This window comes from Bombina bombina, chromosome 6 (assembly GCF_027579735.1).
Source record: "Bombina bombina isolate aBomBom1 chromosome 6, aBomBom1.pri, whole genome shotgun sequence".
Classification (NCBI taxonomy): domain Eukaryota; kingdom Metazoa; phylum Chordata; class Amphibia; order Anura; family Bombinatoridae; genus Bombina; species Bombina bombina.
Window position 1 is genome coordinate 602,246,462 of NC_069504.1, and position 23,052 is coordinate 602,269,513.

Here is a 23,052-nt window from a genome sequence, read left to right on the forward strand (position 1 = left end):
CTAAAGGGGTCTCAACCTTCAGAAACTCTTCTAGAGCATCAAACCAAAAAGCTGCTGCAGTAGTAACTGGAACAATGCAAGCTGTAGGTTGTAAATGAAAGCCCTGATGAATAAATAATTTCTTTAGAAGACCCTCTAACTTCTTATCCATAGGGTCTTTGAAAGCACAACTGTCCTCAATAGGTATAGTTGTACGCTTAGCCAGGGTAGATATAGCTCCCTCCGCCTTAGGGACCGACTGCCAAGCGTCCCGAATGGTGTCTGATATGGGATACATTCTCTTGAAATTAGGAGGAGGAGAGAACGGTATACCTGGTCTGTCCCATTCCTTTTTTATAATTTCCGAAATTCTTTTAGGAACCGGAAAAACATCAGTGTAAGTAGGCACCTCTAGATATTTGTCCATTTTACACAATTTCTCTGGTGGTATCACAATAGGGTCACAATCATTTATTGATTTCAACAATTTTTTGAAAAATGTGTCCTGCGCCTTTAAGAAATAAAAAAAAGCGCACAATTTTTCCTAAACTGCCTAAAACGTTAAATAACGCTATTATATACTTATTCAATTGGGCCACAAATTATTGAACTTTATGAGCAAAGGGTGAAATTAACCTCTAAGAGACATTTTATAGCAAAAAATATATCTTAAGTGGAAAAAATGACCCCTGCACCTCGCCTACCTGCCCCCAGGGTACTGCAAAATGACTCGACAACGATCCGGTGAACTGAACACAAGTTTAGGCCCCATCGGAGCTAATGCCTGCTGCCTTCTCAGTCAAAGTAAACTGCACGTCTGAGCGCGTGAAAATAGGCCCCGCCCATCATGGACGTCGATCTACCAGTCTGTATAACCGCATGGGAAGCGGTTTGCAAAGTAAGCCATGTGGTCCCCTTAAACACTACTATAACACTGCAGCCCTACTGACTATTTGTTGCTTTATCAAATAAAAAATGTCAAGCTGCCTCTCCCAGTGTCCCATTGAATATTGCTTTCAGCCCAATACAATGTCAAATAAAGATATAAACACAGGATTTTCAGTAATACCCTCTGTGTACAGGTTTACTGCTTACCCTTTCCCTTGCAGGGAAAAAATGTCAGCCAGTTCTGATATAACAAGTCTCCTCAGAAATAAAAGCCTGAACATACCTCAATGCTGCTTGTAGCATGAAACCCTTCTCCACACTGAAGATTTCTCTTGCACTACCTTCAGAAACTATGTGGGAACCAACGTGGATCTTAGTTACATCTGCTAAGATCATCAACCTCAGGGCGGAAATCTACATCTTCCATATCTCCCTGAGGAAAATAGTACTCACCGGTACCATTTAATATAAAAAAACGTCTTGATTGAAGAATCTAAAACTAACACCTCCCTTTACCTCTTCCTATTATTAACACAGGCAAAAAGAATGACTGGGGTGGAGGGAAGGGAGGAGCTATATATACAGCTCTGCTGTGGTGCTCTTTGCCACTTCCTGTTAGCAGGAGGTTAATATCCCACGAGTTTGAGAATCTATTCAATGTGAGAGCCGCAAACAACTCACCGTTAAGATTGGTTGACATACAAACTACGGAGAAGGGAAAAGTACCTGTCCAAAAGTTGGAGACAATCAAAAGCCAGGAGGTATTATAATTTTTCGCTAGCTACGGCTAGATTCTAAGACACCGCTCTTAAGTTTTTTCCACCACCATTTGCCTAAACAAAACTTGGTTTGTGTGTATCATAACTTCACTTGGAGTGACTTTTTTTGCAATATTTTTTCTGTATTGGAATTTGTGGCATACATATTTATAGTTGGTACATCATATTACATCTATTCTCTCATATGCGGACATTTGTTTGATTGTTTGATTTTTTGCCCTGTATCTAGGTAATATTTTACAAACTGATATTTATATCTGTTTTAGACTTTTAATTAATTGGTTAATCTTCATATAATGGACATTTGTTTGATTTTTTGCCCTGCATCTAGGCATTATCACATGTTTGGTGGATGTATAAATCTGTTTTAGAATACTAAATATTTAGTCAATCTGTTTATAGGGAGACGTCCCTTTATATAATTTTATTGTTGCATTTTAATAAATATTTGTCATTATTTTACAATTGATAGTGCTGATATTCTTTAGCCTCTGGCGCCCTCTCTATAATTAAGTTTTTGAATCTTATACTCTGTTTTACATTTCTTAGACACATTTATGGATAGTGTCTATTAGAGAGGTGTCGGATATCTCATTTCTTAGCGCACATCTACTTCTCTATTTTCACTAGAATATTTATTGGCAACCCTTACTTCCCGAGGAACACAAACCCCCTGTGCTCTCAGAGACCCCTAAACAGCTCCCCAACCTGAAATACTTGCATCTGTAGTGATCAAAGTTCAGGTAGGACAAGAAAAAAAAGCCCCCTGAATAAAAAAACTGAATATGTTCAACTTTAAATAAATAAAAAAAAAAAAAAAAAAAAGTATGAATCTGGTTCAACATCAAATGAAGATGCCTCATCAGAGGAAACCTCCTTCTAAAGACATAACAGGATTATCAACAGAAAGCCTAGCCTCAGAAGGAATAGTACTAGTAGAAGGTAAATTCTGAAATGACCACAGTTGTAACTGTCTGAGACGGAACCTGGCAAAGGGAATTATGTCCATGCTGGACACCATGAGACCAATCATCTCCATACACTGAGCCACAGAGGGCCTTGAGGAAGTCCGGGGGGCTAGACGTGCCAAAGCCAGCTTGCAGCATCTCTGGTCTGAAAGAAATATCCTCATGACTAGTGAGTCAATTATAGTGCCCAGGAATTCTACCCTGGTGCTTGGAATAAGAGAACTCTTTTCTAAGTTTATCTTCCATCCATGGGATCGAAGAAGAGAGAGAATAGATTCTGAATGTTCTTCCGCTAGACAAAAGGATGGTGCTTGTACCAGAATATCATCCAAGTAAAGTGCTACTGCAATTCCCTGGGTTCTGGCCCCGGCTAAGAGCCCCCAGAACCTTTGTGAAAATTCTTAGGGCAATAAACAAAGTGCTGGTCCAGGAAGGCAAACCTTAGGAACTGAAAATGTTCCCTGTGGATTGGGACATGAAGGTAAGTATTCTTCAGATCTATAGTGGGCATGTTCTTTGGGACCACGAAAAGGTTTGAGTAGTATCCCAAGCCTCATTCCTTTATGGGAACCGGGACAATGACTCCTAAGGAGGACAGATCCCGAACGCACCCCAGAAAGGCATCCCTCTTTTCTGGTTTTGAGGACCGATTTGAGAGAAGGAATCTGCCATTGGGTGGAAGAGACTTGTACCCAATTCTGTAAGTCTGCCCCTTACCTGATCCATAGACGGACCGGGGGCGACCCCTTTATGCTGATTTAGTCTCAGTGAGCTTCTTGCTCTGCTTGGACTTATTCCAGGACTGACCCTGCTTCCAAGTCTTAGGTTGCTAGGTCTTAGCAGAGAATTGCTGGAACTGGGATTAATCAGAACGAAAATTATTAGATTGTCTCTTAGATCTGTTCTTTTTATCTTGTGATAGGAAGGCACCCTTGCCCCCTGTAACCGTGGAAATAATGGAGTCCAGGGCTGGACCAAACAAAATCTTACCCTTGAATGGAAGGAAAAGGAGTCTGGATTTGGAAGTCAAGTCCACAGAAAACCCAGCAGTTTTAGCATTTAAACTAATAATTTGCATATTCGCATCACAAATAAAAGAATTAGTGACCCTTAAAGCCTTAATTCTATCAAGAATATATTGAGGGGATCTTCCACCTCGATCAATTCCGATCAAGAGTCACACCAGTAGGTAGCCGCACCCGCAACTGCGGCAACTGCCGCCGTTGGTTAAAATAAATATCCTGAATGTTGAAACATCTTTCTTAACAAAGTTTCCATTTTTTTATCCATGGGCTCTCTGAATGACGAGCTATCCTCCAGTGGGATAATAGTGCGTTTAGCAAGCGTGGAGACAGCAGAACCCCACAACTCCAATTGAGAGTCTGGGACCGGGAACAGAAGGGGTGAAGGAAGAACCAATCCTCTTCCATTCGTTCTTAATAATGTTTGCCATCTTTACAGGAACAGGGAAAGTCTGAGGAACATCCCTGTCTTCGTAAACTCTATCCAGTTTAGGAATTAAAGGTTCTTCAGGCAGTTTGGCCTCTGGAACCTCTAAGGTAGCCAGAATTTCCTTTAAAAGAAAGCACAAGTCCTAAAACTAAAATCTGGTTCCTCCGCAATCAGAGGCTTAGAGGCAACAGATTCAGACCTAGAAAGTTCACACTCTGAAGTATCAGAAAGAACTTTATTATCAGATAGAACTTTATTATCAGATAACCGTCTATCAGCTATAGCCAATAAACTAGATGATGACCCTTGGGAAGGATAGCAATATTTGACCTTTCGCTTGAGCTTAGCAGGGCGAGGTAAAGCACTAATGACCACAGACACCGCTGTTTGTAACTGCGCAGAGAAGTCTGGAGGTAAAAGGCCTCCTCCAGATGGAGGATAAGGCATGCTATGGGAAACTGCATGTGTTTTAGGAGATGAAAGCAGGGTGCGCACCACACGGGACGGGGACCCCTCAGAGGTGGAAGGCTCAGTGGTATCAAACATGTTAACCTTTTTAGACATAATCACTTTTTCTAGGCATGTGGAATAAAATGGAGAGGGCGGGTATACCTTGGCCTCCTCACAATATGAACAGGCATTAGTTTTAGGTATAAAGGGAGTACCCTCCATAGCTATGGGCTATGTCCTAATATAACAATGAACGTTATATAAAATATAAAAACGACACCTTTATACCCCCAATGGCTGGGGCACTCACCATTTCCTATGACCCAGGCACACAGAGTAAACCGCTTCTCTCTTATAACCAGCATGGGCAGAGCCTAGAAAGTGAAACTATGACCACACCAGGTCACATGGAGCGCAACCTAGGACCGCCTCCGCTATAGAAAAGCGTGCCAAGCTTATAAAGCTGCGCAGCTCTAAAGTGAAAGTAACCTGTATGTTCCAACCTCAGTCTATAAGTCTCAAAAAACATCTCGCACATAACGCAGTATAAATCAAATAAAGGTTTATGAGATAAATCCCACTGTTCAATAATCCCCCCTCAGGAGATATTAACCCTTGATTCCATACAGATAAAAGGAGCCACGCTGTGAACCTGTCTTCTAGCGTTAACATATGTGTAAAAAAATCTTACCGGAATCTATGCTGTGGAACAGAAACACAGCCTCTCAAGTGTGACAGCATTGCTTCTGACATGGATTTGAGTGATGAAAGCAGGCAGTGAAACTCGTCAACACTGATAGCTTAGGAGCTGTTAATAGGAGTCTGGATGGATTCGCAGAAAGACTCTCCCTGCATCTCCAGACCCTAACTTTCGTCAATGCTCTCACTGAGAGGCTGACAAGACCATTTAAAACTCCAGTCCCATTTTGAAGGGTAGATACCCTTCATAAGGAACTACTCCGAATCTTCTGACACTTCTCTGCCAACCTCCTGTAACTGAAGGCAAAGAATGACTGGGATATGAGGGAAGTGGGGGAGGTATTTAAACCTTTGGCTGGGGTGTCTGCCTCCTCCTGGTGGCCAGGTTCTGTATTTCCCACAAGTAAGGAATGAAGCCGTGGATTCTCCTCATATTAAGAAGGAAAAAGTGCACGGTATAGGATGGCGTCAACTCCCAAATAAAAAATATAAACAATCTTAAAGAGATCCCAGCGCAATAATAAAAAATATAGCACCAGCTGTAGCAATCCAAATGTTTAATATTCCATAGACAGAATTTATCTAATGTCAAAAACAGAATAATGTACATAGGCCCCAAACATTCATACATTCACTCAAACATAGCAAACCACAAATTGCCTCAAGGCGTCCCAAGGGGAACCTCAGTCAACAGCTGCCCAGAGTTAGTAGCAAAAGCCAGGCTTGTTAGTTTATGATGAATCAGAACACAAAGGCTTTAGATGCTCATCCACAAGCGTATAGTAGTCACTTATTCCAATATGTTGCTAAAGTCACATAAGTAACAAGTGAATACCCAGCAATTTTGCTTATATTTAAATTGGAACTTCAGACACATTTTTTTGTATAAGGATCAAGTCCTCATTGTTAGTGTGTGTATAACTACAAACGGTATCCACTCTCCCTTGATTGCAATCCGCCAAGACAAAGTATGGGGTATCTTATGCACATGTCGCACTATACACTTTAAATGCCGCCACCTCAACAAATGGCACAGTCCCAAGCACCATCACAGTGTAAGCAAAATACTGATATACTTGCGGTTCAACGTAGACACTTCAAGATCATGGAGATAGACATGGATAGTAGGAAGTGGGTAGACCAATGCTCCTCAGCGGTCTAAAAGACTCAATACTTACAGCTTTTAATCCACCGCCCATTAGTGAACCCGGTACCATTGTAGTCTACACACGTGTGGCGTCTCAGACTCCGGCTCCAGCTGATGACGTCAGTGTGACTCCAACTCGCGTTTCAGAACTCCGCCCCTTTTTTAAGGAATTCGATATGGATAGCGTCTTTTCAGTATAAGTTAGCCTTATAGTTAAGTTAACGGCTGTTGATTGCTGAGACCATATAATGACTACAATCACACACCCACTTGCTCCACCAATCAAACTTAAGAAATCTATACATTTTAGGATGCTAGTCGCTACATTGTATTTTCATTTAGCTACTAACTCAGGACAGCTGATGACTAAAGTCCCCCTTGGGACGTCTTGGGGGAATTTGTTTGTGGTTTGCTATGTTTGAGTGAATGTGTGAATGTTTGGGGCCCATGTGTATTATTCTGTTTTTGACATTAGATATATTCTGTCTATGGAATAATAAACAGTTGGATTGCTATAAATTTGTATTATTGTGCTGGGATCTGTTTAAGATTCTTTAATTATAAGCATATATTTAACTTTTTAATATGTATTGTTTCAATTGCCCAAAAGAAAACAATGCTTTTGTTCATGTGGTGAATGCCCATAGTGGAAAAGCATGCTACTTCACCTATATATGCAACAAAAGATTGCACAGCTAGTGATGTCATGAGGTGGCAAATAAAAATTTAAAATAATATGAACTCCTAAGCATTGTCATAGTTTAAAAGAATGTTTCTGAATACTTATGTAACATGTTTATTCGATATTGTCTTGTCAATAACCTCAATAAAAAAATTTATTTAAAAAAAATAAATAAAAAAATTTAAAATAATAGAAGTTACAAAAAAAAAAAAGATGTCAGGTTAAATCTCACAGAGGTTCTGTGTGTAGGTACAGCCCCACAAAATCGTAGCACTACCAGAATAGCTAAGATAAGAAAGGAAAAATCTAAATGGGTTATGGGTGCCGCATATTCTCAGGCTAATAGTCTTTGAGAATCCTGTCCAAGGACAAAATCATATGCTTAAGTAGCAGGAAGAGACATGGGGTTTAAGGTTTTGTGTTTTTTATCTAAACAGATAAGTGCTACTAAGATGAGCCAAGAAAATACATGCTATTTCTTTAATCTACCATATTATTTAGAACAAAAATTGTTAAGAATTAGAGATTGGTTTTAAGTCAAGTGTCAAGCTATATTTGAAAGTTAAGTACCAACTAATGTTAAATGTGCACCTGTTTCCACTACAATACAAAGTAGGCTTCCCTCACCTTCCTTCTAACATCAGAAGCCATGCTGAACAGCAATGCCCAGTAGAAGCTCAGCTCCAGCACATAGTACCAGTATTGGGAATTGAGCACTTCCTGCAGGATGTTAAAAAAACAAAAAACAAAACATAATTACTAAATGCTGACATCAAGCAAACAGTCACATTGTTCTGGTTGATTTACCCAACTAACGGTCAGAAGCATTTCTGACTAAAACAGTAAAATATCAAAATTGACTCAATCTCTTACAATAAGTTAACCATATAGTCCCCTGTTCAGTGTGAATGCGATCTTAAAATATTTGAGATCAGAATCTGTACAAAACATAATCCAGAAAGATAGCTCATTAATGTCAGAAAATGAGATAATCATGTGTAGACCAAAAATAATAGACATTTTACTCAAATCTTTAGAAAAGCATATCCAATGAACGGGCCTTCCAAATATTGATTATAATTTAGCTTTTACTACTAGACTTGATTGGTTGCTAGATGTGTGCATTTTTATACACCAGAATTAGATCAATTACATTTTGGAAATGTATTGCTATCCTATATTGTGCATACTAATACAGAGGATATCTCTCCTAAAGTTTTAGGACATGCTTTGTTGAAAAATATTCTTATAGCTTGGAAAACAAATGCATGACTATTTGTAATTGTGACCATAGGTATTCTATTTGTGTCACTGTGTGGGGTAATCCAAGATTCCTAACTAGTACAGATAATTCTTAAAAGGACACTGAACCCAAATTTTTTCTTTTGTGATTCAGATAGAGCATGTAATTTTTTTTTTTTTTTTTTTTTTTTTTAGCTTAATAGAAAAAATATCTGAAATTTATTGTTTAATACAAAGTTTATTTTGATATTGAACATAAACATTTCAAAGGAACATTAAATTATTTTTATATGTGCACTGTATATAACAGTAATTAAGCTTTGTGAAACTCCTACTGTACACACAAAACAAATGTTTTAAAAGCATGTGTTTGCTTAAAGGGACATGAAACCCAAAAAATATTTCACGATTCAAATAGAGAATACAATTCCAAACAACCCTCCAATCCACCGCCACCATCTAACTTGCTTCCTTCTCTCGTTATCCTTTGCTGAAAGGTTCATCTAGGCAAGCACATGAGCAGCAGAGAACATAGGTTTTAGGTGTTGATTGGTGGCTGCATATATATATATATATATATATATATATATATATATATATATATATATATATATATTGAATATGATTGGCTCACCCATGAGTTCATTTAAAAACCATTAGTGCATTGCTGCTTCTTCAACAAATGATAACAAGATAATGAAACAAACCAGATAACAGAAGCAAACTAGAAAGCTGTTCAAAACTGTATTCTCCATCCGAACAACGAAAGAAAACAATTGGGTTTCATGTCCCTTCAATTCTACAAATTGTGTTGTATATGGATTTCTCTTTATTTTTTACCTTATCCCCATACATGAACTTGTGTGAGCATGCACTCCAGCATCTCTGGGGGGGGAGTAGTAAAAGCACAATTTTTACAGGTATTTTATAGTGAACCATGTAATATAAATAACAAATGTATGTACAGTATATAGGAATGTTGCTTTATTTTTCATGATTGACTCCTTAATGACACAAAACGTACCCTGCACGTTGTGTGTCCTTAAGAGTTTTTTCGCCCTGTAATGGCACTGGTCTGGTCAAAAGGGGCAAGGGCACACTATTACTACATTCCTCCCTACAGAAGGCAGTGAGAGCGTGCTACTTAACACCTTAAAGGGACAGTACACTGTAAAATTGTTTTTATATTAATTAAGTAGTGAGGTGTAAAAAGGAGTAAAAAAGCATACAAAAAGAACTGGAAAAAAATGCTTTTATACAAAAAAATCATAACCATCAAAAAAATAGGGTGATAAAGTTGAGAAAAAGAAAAAAAGTGCTAAGACACAATATGGCCTAATGGCCTTGCATAGTTTGTACAATATTATGCTAATTCTACTTAGCATACATGTTTTGAGATTATGTTCAGTATTATGCAAGAGAAAAAAAAAAAAAAAAAAAAGGGGGAAGCCATATTGACTAATCTCTTCTCCTCTCCGTGGTGATAGAGCATGTAATTTTAAGCAACTTTCTAATTTACTCATATTATCAAATTTTCTTCATTCTCTTGGTATGTTTATTTGAAAAGCAAGAATGTAAGTTTAGATGCCGGCCCATTTTTGGTGAACAACCTGGGTTTGTCCTTGCTGATTGGACAGCACCAATAAACAAGTGCTGTCCATGGTTCTGAACCAACAATTTGCTGGCTCCTTAGCATAGATGCCTTCTTTTTCAAATAAAGATAGAAAGAGAACGAACAAAAAATTGATAACAGAAGTAAATTAGAAAATTGCTTAAAGTTGCATGCTCTATCTGAATCATGAAAGAAAAAATTTGGGTTCAGTGTCCCTTTAAACCTTTTTAAAAAAAACTGATTATTTTATACAATATTTGCTTAATCTATATTTTTGGTTATGCCATATCCTCCTTCCAATGTTAGAGAGTGTGAGTTTTCTCTCTCTACCTTCTATAGTAGGGTTGTTTTTCTTTATGAAATTATCCTCCTTTTTTCCCCTCTCTTTCTTTTTATTTAATTGATTGTATTAATTGGACTATAATTGATGTATATGGATGAATGCACTGTTATACTAAGTTTGTTTGATGTATTATGTTTCGATTTCTATTTCAGATGCCTTATAATAATAAAAAGAAATATAAAAAAATGCATCCAAACATACCCTATTTGGAGAATTTTGTGTAGTACAGGTGGGGAGGGGATATACAACCCACCTGTACCCATGCAGGAATGTTCTCAAAGCTTCATCTGTTGTTGTGGCTAACAACTAGAGCTAGAGATCACTGGACAGGATGGATTATGGGGGTGGAGCCAAAATAAAAACAAATCAAATTTATTACCAGCTTTTATTGATTTTAAACTCTGATCTCACCACACACACAACTTAGCTTTCACTTTTGTATTATGTTATCAGAAATTACAATCAAATTCAGGTTTTACATTACCTGTTTTGGGTATCCCACCCACACTTCCCACACATCGTGGAACCATGGTTTCTGCAAAAGAAGAAATCAGACACACATAAACAGGATCACAGGTCAAGAGAAAGGCTTTTTTTGTTTAATTTCTCTTTTAGAATGACTGAAATTAGAAAAGCTTTAAACTTCTATCCCATACCATACAAAAAAGACATAATTCTTATTATTTCTGCCAGACAAAAATTGTGTATCGATGCCCATGAGCACAGCTGTGTGTAAACCAGGGTGGATAAAAATCAATAAATTGGAGGGAAACAGTTTTTTTGTTTGTTTTTTGAGGAAAAATCTATCTAAAAGTTAGTTTTCTATTTAATATACATTATAGTCCAAAAGGTTATTCACCTTGAAATAAGGATTATATTTTAATTATGTAGCATGATGCTGTATATTCAGGACTACAATGTTTAAATATTTTGGCAAATTAATTCCATTAATCCATTCACAATGGCATGATCTCCCAGAGGTTTCTAAGATATTATTTTTGGCAATTTATGATAGAAGGAAGTATCACATTGCTTGGTTGTGCTGTTCTCAAAACTATGAATTTGTGTCTACAGAGATAACATGCCTCTTCACAGCAAAAATAATAGAAAATAAAAAACATTCCAAAAGAAATATATGTACACTGAATCAACCAATTAAGTGCTAAATTTCAAAAAGTTCAGAGTAGAAAATTGTTTGGAGTGGAATAGATCTGCACAAAGGGCAAGCAGTAAACATTAAAGTGAAACAGTATTTTAAGATTCCCATGTGGACCTGCAACCTTAATAAACAGTTTATTGAGGAATAAAAACTTAAATTATGCTTACCTGATAATTTTCTTTTCCTCAGATAGAAAGAGTCCACAGCTGCATTTATTACTTTTGGGAAATAAGAACCTAGCCACCAAGAGGAGGCAAAGACACCCCAGCCAAAGGCTTAAATACTCCTCCCACTTCCCTCATCCCCTAGTCATTCTGCCGAGGAAAAAGGAACAGTACCAGGGTGAAAAGGTGCCAGAAGAATAAAAAAAAATAAGAGACGCCCCACAGAACAAATACGGGTGGGGAGCTGTGGACTCTTTCCATCTGAAGAAAAGAAAATTATCATCAGGTAAGCATAATTTAAGTTTTTTTTCAAAAATGGAGAGAGTCCACAGCTGCATTCATTACTTTTGGGAAACCGATACCCAAGCGTAGAGTACACTGAATGCAAAAATGGGAGGATACAGTAGGCGGCCCATTCTGATGGCACCAGGCCTGAAAAAAACACAACCCAACCAAACCCTGCTTCGTCGGAGCCAGGAAAAAGAACTAGAAGGAAAAAGCCCCAAGGACATTGACCCGCAGATAGTCCAAAAGTCTACCTAGAGACCGCAAGCAGACTCACTGAGCCAATACTCTTCCAGGAGAACCGTCGCCCAGCAGTCAGTCACCTTACTAGCACAGCACCAAAGTCCCCAAAAGGGAGATGACAAGGGTAAGCCAAAGGGATACTCAAAAGGTACTGCAAAATCCATAAAGAAAAAAAACCCCTTCAAAGGAGGGACAAGTACACAGAGACCCGAATGGGTCCCGAGAACAAGGGGAGACGACGTCCAACCCACAAGGAGCAACCAGGCATCATCAGGGAGAAAAACATCGCCCAAACATTGTGCAACAGCACTGAAAAAAGACAGATGAAGACAAAGTCCTCAAAATATCAGAACTCAGAGACTGAGCAAACAGAAAATTACAAGCAGCAAACTCAGAAAATAAACATCTGAGTCCAGTAACACGCTGCCATCAGTAAGAAGACACGGAGAAAACACTATCCTTAAGGAAGAAGCAGCCGAACAAATAGACTGCCCATCCAAGACAGAGATTGCCCAACCTCCAGGCAATCCAGGCCGCCAAGCCTACCCACAGATTTCAAAGGTGGAGAGGCACAGAACCTCTAAAAAAGGAAGGTCCACTATCACCCCCAAGACCTGAAGATGAACAACAGATCTCAGATCCTACACCTAGCCGGACCAGCCCATGCAACGGCAGATCTGAAAGTAAGGGAACGAAAGGAACCCCAAGACCGGCCCCTAAAAGGGCGGAAGAATGGGCACAGCCACTCCAACCTAAAGACAAACGAGCAGGCGTTAGACCAAGGAGATCTAGCAAGGCCACCCGACTATGTCTCAATGCGGAGCCAGCAACTCCCCAGATGTAAAGGAACAACTCAAAGAGCAGACCAATCCCCAAACCAGATAAACATCTGTTCCTACCTCCCAAACACAGGAGAGGCCCCTGAAAAAGGGAACCACACATCCGTAAGAAGGATAACGAGCTCCCTGAAGAGGAGAGCATCGATAAACACCTGCCCATAAGACAGGAAGTCATAGGAAGAACCAAAAGGACACAAGGCCACGTCACTGACGAACACGGATTAACCCCTTAAAACACCATCGTGCTAGCACACATAACAGGCGCAAAGTGACAGCTGAGCAACCTCAAACCTTCCGTTTGCTAGGCTGGAAAGCCCACCATCAGGTCATGTTAGTTGGCTGTCCCAAGGGAACGTATCGTCTGCCACAAGACAAGGCCCAAGGAGCCCCGGCTTTTAATAAATCTGCAGGAAAAAAGGTTTGTTAAAGATGCTGACACTCTCAATCTCTAAAATGCTAACCCAGAGGTTGGAATATCTCCTGAAACCAACCACAATGTGGAGACAAAAACGGTTTTAATGAGTAGCGCTATAACAGCTTAGAGAAGGGGCATTTAATAGTACCTGTTGTACTTGGTATATAGAATTAGAAAAATGTGTAAGTGACAATATAGTAGGGGAGGTCACTAGAATAATCTGGAGATAAACTAGAATGTTTAGAATAATTATGACAACAGTAACAGGTAACAGGACCTGGAGGTAAAGTCCGCAAGAGAAGTTTTGGCTGCCAGCAAATACCTCGGCCCCAGGACTTACCTGCAACTGAGTGAAAGCACCGAAATGTTATTTAGACGCAGCAGGATTTGGTAACTTTGTAACTTCAATATATAATCAGCATTGTTTGCCACCTATACCGCATAGGATATCGTCGCCGGAGTGGATTCACTCACCTTTAAGGTCCGCAACATATCTTTTTACCAGACGGGATTTTCAAATAGCTGAGGACGATAATCCTACACGTCAGTACGGTAAACACTACCAATCTAATAGGAAGTGAATGGTATTTTTTCCCTATGTGGCTACATTGATATGAACTGTAAACGTTAACAGACTTACTTCTATTGTATTTTATTGTCTTTTATGTTCTGTTGTATTGCATTACCACATGTTTTTTAACTGTTGTCCTTGATAATTTGGTGCCGGCACCCTATAAGCTGTACAAACAAATCCTTTATATTTATTTTTGCTTTTATTTTTTCTCAATTTGCACAATCATTAAAAACCAAAAAATTTGAATGTTATAACACTGTGTATATATTTTTATCCAGTTTAATCATAGAGGTTACACAAACCTGTATTACGCTGAATGCGTACCCATTTCCTTAATCAATTTTCTAAGTATCTGACACATATCTTTACTGTTGTAATAATTATTCTAGACATTCTAGTTTATCTCCAGATTATTCTAGTGACCTCCCCTACTATATTGTCACTTACACATTTTTCTAATTCTATATACCGAGTACAACAGGTACTATTAAATGCCCCTTCTCTAAGCTGTTATAGCGCTACCCATTAAAACCGTTTTAATAAATCTGGCCAAGTTGTAAAACAGAACAGCCAGAACAAGGGCTAAGCCCAATTCCCCCGGAAACTGGAACCCCCAGGCCAGTCCTAGGATCATAAGGTCCGGTAACATCCCACAGCGGGATCCACAAAGAGAAAAACGCAGAGTAAAACCCTTGACAACCGAAAGATCAGGACAAGAAGCCCAGGCCCCCAAAAATGTTTAGATTAAACAATCTTCCAGGTACATAAATCCCTCGTCTGATATAAAAAAAACAGACCTCCCAGGGAAAAAATCCAGAATAACCCGGATAACAAGAGCAAGAAGCCCTTGTCCTGACCCAAAGGGAAGAGACCACCCCTTTGCAGGAGCCCAACACTCCAAGAGCCAGGGCCATAAAAGGACACTAGAGCTAACAGGCGTCCAAGCTTCAGTAACATGATTGTGCTTGAAAAGTGCGGCTAATCCCCGTGAGGGACAAAAAGCGCTGCTCATTTTTATCAACTTCGAAAGGAGGAAAAGCTGAGGAGACCTTGCCGGGGATCGAACTAGCAACCCTCGGTTTGCTACAGTACAGAGTAGCTTCAGAGCATTAGAATGCTGAGCTAGCTGTCCAGCTAGCCACAAACTCCAGACACAAGGGAAACAGCGAGGACAAGTCACCCGAACAGAGCAACATCAAGCCTCCACATCACCTCAGATTCGAAGACAGAGGACAGTAAAAACATAATTTATGCTTACCTGATAAATTCCTTTCTTCTGTAGTGTGATCAGTCCACGGGTCATCATTACTTCTGGGATATTACTCCTCCCCAACAGGAAGTGCAAGAGGATTCACCCAGCAGAGCTGCATATAGCTCCTCCCCTCTACGTCACTCCCAGTCATTCGACCAAGGACCAACGAGAAAGGAAAAGCCAAGGGTGAAGTGGTGACTGGAGTATAAATTAAAAAATATTTACCTGCCTTAAAAACAGGGCGGGCCGTGGACTGATCACACTACAGAAGAAAGGAATTTATCAGGTAAGCATAAATTATGTTTTCTTCTGTTAAGTGTGATCAGTCCACGGGTCATCATTACTTCTGGGATACCAATACCAAAGCAAAAGTACACGGATGACGGGGGGGATAGGCAGGCTCTTTATACAGAAGGAACCACTGCCTGAAGAACCTTTCTCCCAAAAATAGCCTCCGATGAAGCAAAAGTGTCAAATTTGTAAAATTTGGAAAAAGTATGAAGCGAAGACCAAGTTGCAGCCTTGCAAATCTGTTCAACAGAGGCCTCATTCTTGAAGGCCCAAGTGGAAGCCACAGCTCTAGTAGAATGAGCTGTAATTCTTTCAGGAGGCTGCTGTCCAGCAGTCTCATAAGCTAAACGAATTATGCTACGAAGCCAAAAAGAAAGAGAGGTAGCGGAAGCTTTTTGACCTCTCCTCTGCCCAGAGTAAATGACAAACAGAGAAGACGTTTGTCGAAATTCCTTAGTTGCCTGTAAGTAAAATTTTAGAGCACGGACTACATCCAGGTTGTGCAGTAGACGTTCCTTCTTTGAAGAAGGATTTGGGCATAAAGAAGGAACAACAATCTCTTGATTGATATTCCTGTTAGTAACTACCTTAGGTAAGAACCCAGGTTTAGTACGCAGGACTACCTTATCCGAATGAAAAATCAAATAAGGAGAATCACAATGTAAGGCTGATAATTCAGAGACTCTTCGAGCCGAGGAAATAGCCATTAAAAATAGAACTTTCCAAGATAACAACTTTATATCAATGGAATGAAGGGGTTCAAACGGAACGCCCTGTAAAACATTAAGAACAAGGTTTAAACTCCATGGTGGAGCAACAGTTTTAAACACAGGCTTAATTCTGGCCAAAGCCTGACAAAAAGCCTGGACGTCAGGAACTTCTGACAGACGTTTGTGTAACAGAATGGACAGAGCTGAGATCTGTCCCTTTAATGAACTAGCAGATAAACCCTTTTCTAAACCTTCTTGTAGAAAAGACAATATCCTAGGAATCCTAACCTTACTCCAAGAGTAACCTTTGGATTCACACCAATATAGGTATTTACGCAATATCTTATGGTAAATCTTTCTGGTAACAGGTTTCCTAGCCTGTATTAAGGTATCAATAACTGACTCAGAAAATCCACGTCTTGATAAAATCAAGCGTTCAATTTCCAAGCAGTCAGCTTCAGAGAAGTTAGATTTTGATGTTTGAAGGGACCCTGTATCAGAAGGTCCTGTTTCAGAGGTAGAGACCAAGGTGGACAGGATGACATGTCCACCAGGTCTGCATACCAAGTCCTGCGTGGCCACGCAGGTGCTATTAGAATCACTGATGCTCTCTCTTGTTTGATTCTGGCAATCAATCGAGGAAGCAACGGGAAGGGTGGAAACACGTAAGCCATCCTGAAGTCCCAAGGTGCTGTCAGAGCATCTATCAGGACTGCTCCTGGATCCCTGGATCTGGACCCGTAACGAGGAAGCTTGGCGTTCTGTCGAGACGCCATGAGATCTATCTCTGGTTTGCCCCAACGTCGAAGTATTTGGGCAAAGACCTCCGGATGAAGTTCCCACTCCCCCGGATGAAAAGTCTGACGACTTAAGAAATCCGCCTCCCAGTTCTCCACTCCCGGGATGTGGATTGCTGACAGGTGGCAAGAGTGAGACTCTGCCCAGCAAATTATCTTTGATACTTCCATCATAGCTAGGGAGCTTCTTGTCCCTCCCTGATGGTTGATGTAAGCTACAGTCGTGATGTTGTCAACTGGGGCCAAGCCAGGAGGGCATTGAGAACTGCTCTCAATTCCAGAATGTTTATTGGCAGGAGACTCTCCTCCTGACTCCATTGTCCCTGAGCCTTCAGAGAATTCCAGACGGCACCCCAACCTAGAAGGCTGGCGTCTGTTGTTACAATTGTCCAGTCTGGTCTGCTGAATGGCATCCCCCTGGACAGATGTGGCCGAGAAAGCCACCATAGAAGAGAATTTCTGGTCTCTTGATCCAGATTCAGAGAAGGGGATAAGTCTGAGTAATCCCCATTCCACTGACTTAGCATGCACAGTTGCAGTGGTCTGTGTTGAATGGAATGAAGGGTGCGGCAAGCACTTTGAAGTCTTGTTAGCCTGTCCTCTGTCAGGTAAATCTTCATTTCTACAGAATCTATAAGAGTCCCCAGGAAGGGAACTCTTGTGAGTGGAACGAGTGAACTTTTCTTTTCGTTCACCTTCCATCCATGTGACCTTAGAAATGCCAGCACTAACTCTGTATGAGACTTGGCAGTTTGAAAGCTTGAAGCTTGTATCAGAATGTCGTCTAGGTATGGAGCTACCGAGATTCCCCGCGGTCTTAGTACCGCCAGAAGAGCACCCAGAACCTTTGTGAAGATTCTTGGAGCTGTAGCCAATCCGAATGGAAGAGCCACAAACTGGTAATGCCTGTCTAGGAAGGCAAACCTTAGGTACCGATAATGATCTTTGTGAATCGGTATGTGAAGGTAAGCATCTTTTAAATCTACAGTGGTCATGTATTGACCCTCTTGGATCATAGGTAAAATTGTCCGAATAGTCTCCATCTTGAACGATGGAACTCTTAGGAATTTGTTTAGGATCTTTAAGTCCAGGATTGGTCTGAAAGTTCCCTCTTTTTTGGGAACCACAAACAGATTTGAGTAAAACCCCTGTCCCTGTTCCGATCGTGGAACTGGATGGATTACTCCCATTAACAAGAGCTCTTGTACGCAGCGTAGAAACGCCTCTTTCTTTGTCTGGATTGTTGACAATCTTGACAGATGAAATCTCTCTCTTGGAGGAGAGTATTTGAAGTCCAGAAGGTATCCCTGAGATATTATCTCTAGCGCCCAGGGATCCTGAACATCTCTTGCCCAAGCCTGGGCGAAGAGAGAAATTCTGCCCCCCACTAGATCCGATCCCGGATCGGGGGCCCTCAATTCATGCTGTTTTAGGGGCAGCAGCAGGTTTCCTAGTCTGCTTGCCCTTGTTCCAGGACTGGTTAGGTTTCCAGCCTTGTCTGTAGCGAGCAACAGCTCCTTCCTGTTTTGGTGCAGAGGAAGTTGATGCTGCTCCTGCTTTGAAATTACGAAAGGAACGAAAATTAGACTGTCTAGTCTTGGCTTTGGCTTTGTCCTGAGGCAGGGCATGGCCTTTACCTCCAGTAATGTCAGCGATAATCTCTTTCAACCCGGGCCCGAATAAGGTCTGCCCTTTGAAAGGTATATTAAGCAATTTAGACTTAGAAGTAACATCAGCTGACCAGGATTTTAGCCACAGCGCCCTGCGTGCCTGAATGGCGAATCCTGAATTCTTCGCCGTAAGTTTAGTAAGATGTACTACGGCCTCCGAAATGAATGAATTAGCTAGTTTAAGGACTCTAAGCCTGTCCGTAATGTCGTCCAGAGTAGCTGAACCAATGTTCTCTTCCAGAGACTCAATCCAGAATGCCGCTGCAGCCGTGATCGGCGCAATGCATGCAAGGGGTTGCAATATAAAACCTTGTTGAACAAACATTTTCTTAAGGTAACCCTCTAACTTTTTATCCATTGGATCTGAAAAAGCACAGCTATCCTCCACCGGGATAGTGGTACGCTTAGCTAAGGTAGAAACTGCTCCCTCCACCTTAGGGACCGTTTGCCATAAGTCCCTTGTGGTGGCGTCTATTGGAAACATTTTTCTAAATATCGGAGGGGGTGAGAACGGCACACCGGGTCTATCCCACTCCTTAGTAACAATTTCAGTAAGTCTCTTAGGTATAGGAAAAACCTCAGTACTCGTCGGTACCGCAAAATATTTATCCAACCTACACATTTTCTCTGGTATTGCAACTGTGTTACAATCATTCAGAGCCGCTAACACCTCCCCTAGTAATACACGGAGGTTTTCCAGTTTAAATTTAAAATTTGAAATATCTGAATCCAGTCTGTTTGGATCAGAACCGTCACCCACAGAATGAAGTTCTCCGTCCTCATGTTCTGCCACCTGTGACGCAGTGTCTGACATGGCCCTAATATTATCAGCGCACTCTGTTCTCACCCCAGAGTGATCACGCTTACCTCTTAGTTCTGGTAATTTAGCCAAAACCTCAGTCATAACAGTAGCCATATCCTGTAATGTGATTTGTAATGGCCGCCCAGATGTACTCGGCGCTACAATATCACGCACCTCCCTCTGAGCGGGAGATGTAGGTACTGACACGTGAGGCGAGTTAGTCGGCATAACTCTCCCCTCGTTGTTTGGTGAAATTTGTTCAATTTGTACAGATTGACTTTTATTTAAAGTAGCATCAATACAGTTAGTACATAAATTTCTATTGGGCTCCACTTTGGCATTGCAACAAATGACACAGGTATCATCCTCTGAATCAGACATGTTTAACACACTAGCAAATAAACTTGCAACTAGGAAATACAATTCAATTAGAATAATATTAAAACGTACTGTGCCTTTAAGAAGCACAGAAGATCTATGACAGTTGAAAATTAATAAATTGAAACAGTTATAGCCTCAATCCTTGTAAACAACACAACTTTAGCAAAGGTTTAATCCCATTAGCAAAGATAACAAATTCTGAAAGCAGGAAACAAATTACAGAATAAACGTTTTTTATCTCAGTCAAACTATAATTCTCACAGCTCTGCTGAGAGAAATTACCTCCCTCAAAATAAGTTTTGAAGACCCCTGAGCTCTGTAGAGATGAACCGGATCATGCAGGGAATACAATGAGTTGCTGACTGAAATATTTGATGCATAGAAAAAGCGCCAAAAAACGGCCCCTCCCCCTCACACACAGCAGTGAGGGAGAACAGAAACTGTCAGAAAAACAGATTAAGCAACTGCCAAGTGGAAAAATAGTGCCCAAACATTTATTCACACAGTACCTCAGCAAATGAAAACGATTTTACATTCCAGCAAAAACGTTAAACATAATCTCTAGTTATTAAACAGCTTTATGTATTTCTTACAGTGTAATTCTAGTGAAGTACCATTCCCCAGAATACTGAAGTGTAAAGTATACATACATGACATTATATCGGTATGGCAGGATTTTCTCATCAATTCCATTGTCAGAAAATAAAAACTGCTACATACCTCTATGCAGATTCATCTGCCCGCTGTCCCCTGATCTGAAGTTTACCTCACTCCTCAGATGGCCGAGAACAGCAATATGATCTTAACTACTCCGGCTAAAATCATAGCAAAACTCTGGTAGATTCTTCTTCAAACTCTGCCAGAGAGGTAATAACACACTCCGGTGCTATTTTAAAATAACAAACTTTTGATTGAAGATATAAAACTAAGTATAATCACCATAGTCCTCTCACACATCCTATCTAGTCGTTGGGTGCAAGAGAATGACTGGGAGTGACGTAGAGGGGAGGAGCTATATGCAGCTCTGCTGGGTGAATCCTCTTGCACTTCCTGTTGGGGAGGAGTAATATCCCAGAAGTAATGATGACCCGTGGACTGATCACACTTAACAGAAGAAATATGGGTTTGGATGCCACCTGGATGGTAATACCTGAACCATAAGAGTGGAAAACCACTAGGATCCCGAGAGCCGCACAGACCCGCAAGTCCTCTTGAGAGGGCTAAGCTGAAACTTGTAAAACAAATAACAGGAAACATAAATAACGTTAATAGCACTTGGCACCCCAACCTGACCAGCAAGGTATAATAGGCACCACGTGTCTGAATAAGCCGCGAGACAGAAGATCTGAACCCAAGCAGGACCAGCCTGCAACCAGGGTCATAACTGCCAAGCTGGCTAAATTCACCCTCAACAAGGGAGGAAGAAAAAACATAATTTATGCTTACCTGATAAATTTATTTCTCTTGAAGTGTATCCAGTCCACGGATCATCCATTGCTTGTGGGATATTCTCCTTCCCAACAGGAAGTTGCAAGAGGATCACCCACAGCAGAGCTGCTATATAGCTCCTCCCCTCACTGCCATATCCAGTCATTCGACCGAAACAAGACGAGAAAGGAAAAACCATAGGGTGCAGTGGTGACTGTAGTTTAATTAAAATTTAGACCTGCCTTAAAAGGACAGGGCGGCCGTGGATTGGATACACTTCAAGAGAAATAAATTTATCAGGTAAGCATAAATTATGTTTTCTCTTGTTAAGTGTATCCAGTCTACGGATCATCCATTACTTGTGGGATACCAATACCAAAGCTAAAGTACACGGATGATGGGAGGGACAAGGCAGGAACTTAAACGGAAGGAACCACTGCCTGTAGAACCTTTCTCCCAAAAACAGCCTCCGAAGAAGCAAAAGTGTCAAATTTGTAAAATTTTGAAAAGGTGTGAAGCGAAGACCAAGTCGCAGCCTTGCAAATCTGTTCAACAGAGGCCTAATTTTTAAAGGCCCAGGTGGAAGCCACAGCTCTAGTAGAATGAGCTGTAATCCTTTCAGGGGGCTGCTGTCCAGCAGTCTCATAGGCTAAGCGTATTATGCTCCGAAGCCAAAAGGAGAGAGAGGTTGTCGAAGCTTTTTGACCTCTCCTCTGTCCAGAGTAAACGACAAACAGGGCAGATGTTTGACGAAAATCTTTAGTAGCCTGTAAGTAAAACTGCAAGGCACGGACTACGTCCAGATTATGCAAAAGACGTTCCTTCTTTGAAGAAGGATTAGGACACAATGATGGAACAACAATCTCTTGATTGATATTCCTGTTAGAAACCACCTTAGGTAAAAACCCAGGTTTGGTACGCAGAACTACCTTGTCTGAATGAAAAATCAGATAAGGAGAATCACAATGTAAGGCAGATAACTCAGGGACTCTTCGAGCCGAGGAAATAGCCATCAAAAACAGAACTTTCCAAGATAAAAGTTTAATATCAATGGAATGAAGGGGTTCAAACGGAACTCCCTGAAGAACTTTAAGAACCAAGTTTAAGCTCCACGGGGGAGCAACAGTTTTAAACACAGGCTTAATCCTAACCAAAGCCTGACAAAATGCCTGGACGTCTGGAACTTCTGCCAGACGCTTGTGCAAAAGGACAGAGCAGAGATCTGTCCTTTTAAAGAACTAGCTGATAAGCCTTTGTCCAAACCCTCTTGGAGAAAGGACAATATCCTAGGAATCCTAACCTTACTCCATGAGTAACTCGTGGATTCACACCAATAAAGATATTTACGCCACAGTCCTCTTACGACCTCCATCTTAGTTGAGAGTTGCAAGAGAATGACTGGATATGGCAGTGAGGGGAGGAGCTATATAGCAGCTCTGCTGTGGGTGATCCTCTTGCAACTTCCTGTTGGGAAGGAGAATATCCCACAAGTAATGGATGATCCGTGGACTGGATACACTTAACAAGAGAAACAGACAAACATGGGACTAACGTGTCCCGAACAACTTCCTCAGAAGCAAAAAGCGAATATCGATCCCAGAGATTTTTAAGTTCCTGCAGGAAACAATAACAGGCAACCCAAGGGTTAACGCCCAAGAAGAACAGAAAGATCCGCAGGACCAGCCTAACGGAAACCCTGTTCTTCCAACAAAACTGGGAAGGATATCAATAACAAGACTTAAAGGAGATTATTTTATCTCCCCCATGTCTAACGAGGTGAGCCATTCGAAGGAGGAGACTG

The 23,052-nt window shown here is 40.7% G+C and overlaps 1 protein-coding gene across 1 annotated transcript in view; it reads right to left on the reverse strand.

The window, feature by feature from the left end:
- CERS3 (ceramide synthase 3) overlaps positions 1-23,052 on the reverse strand; it is a 324,747-nt gene that overhangs the window by 109,894 nt on the left and 191,801 nt on the right. The window contains exons 5-6 of the mRNA XM_053717603.1: positions 10,726-10,776; positions 7,672-7,764 (exon numbers count right to left, since the gene is read on the reverse strand). Coding sequence (XP_053573578.1) covers positions 7,672-7,764; positions 10,726-10,776 — 144 coding nt within the window. The remainder of the gene's footprint in view (positions 1-7,671; positions 7,765-10,725; positions 10,777-23,052) is intronic.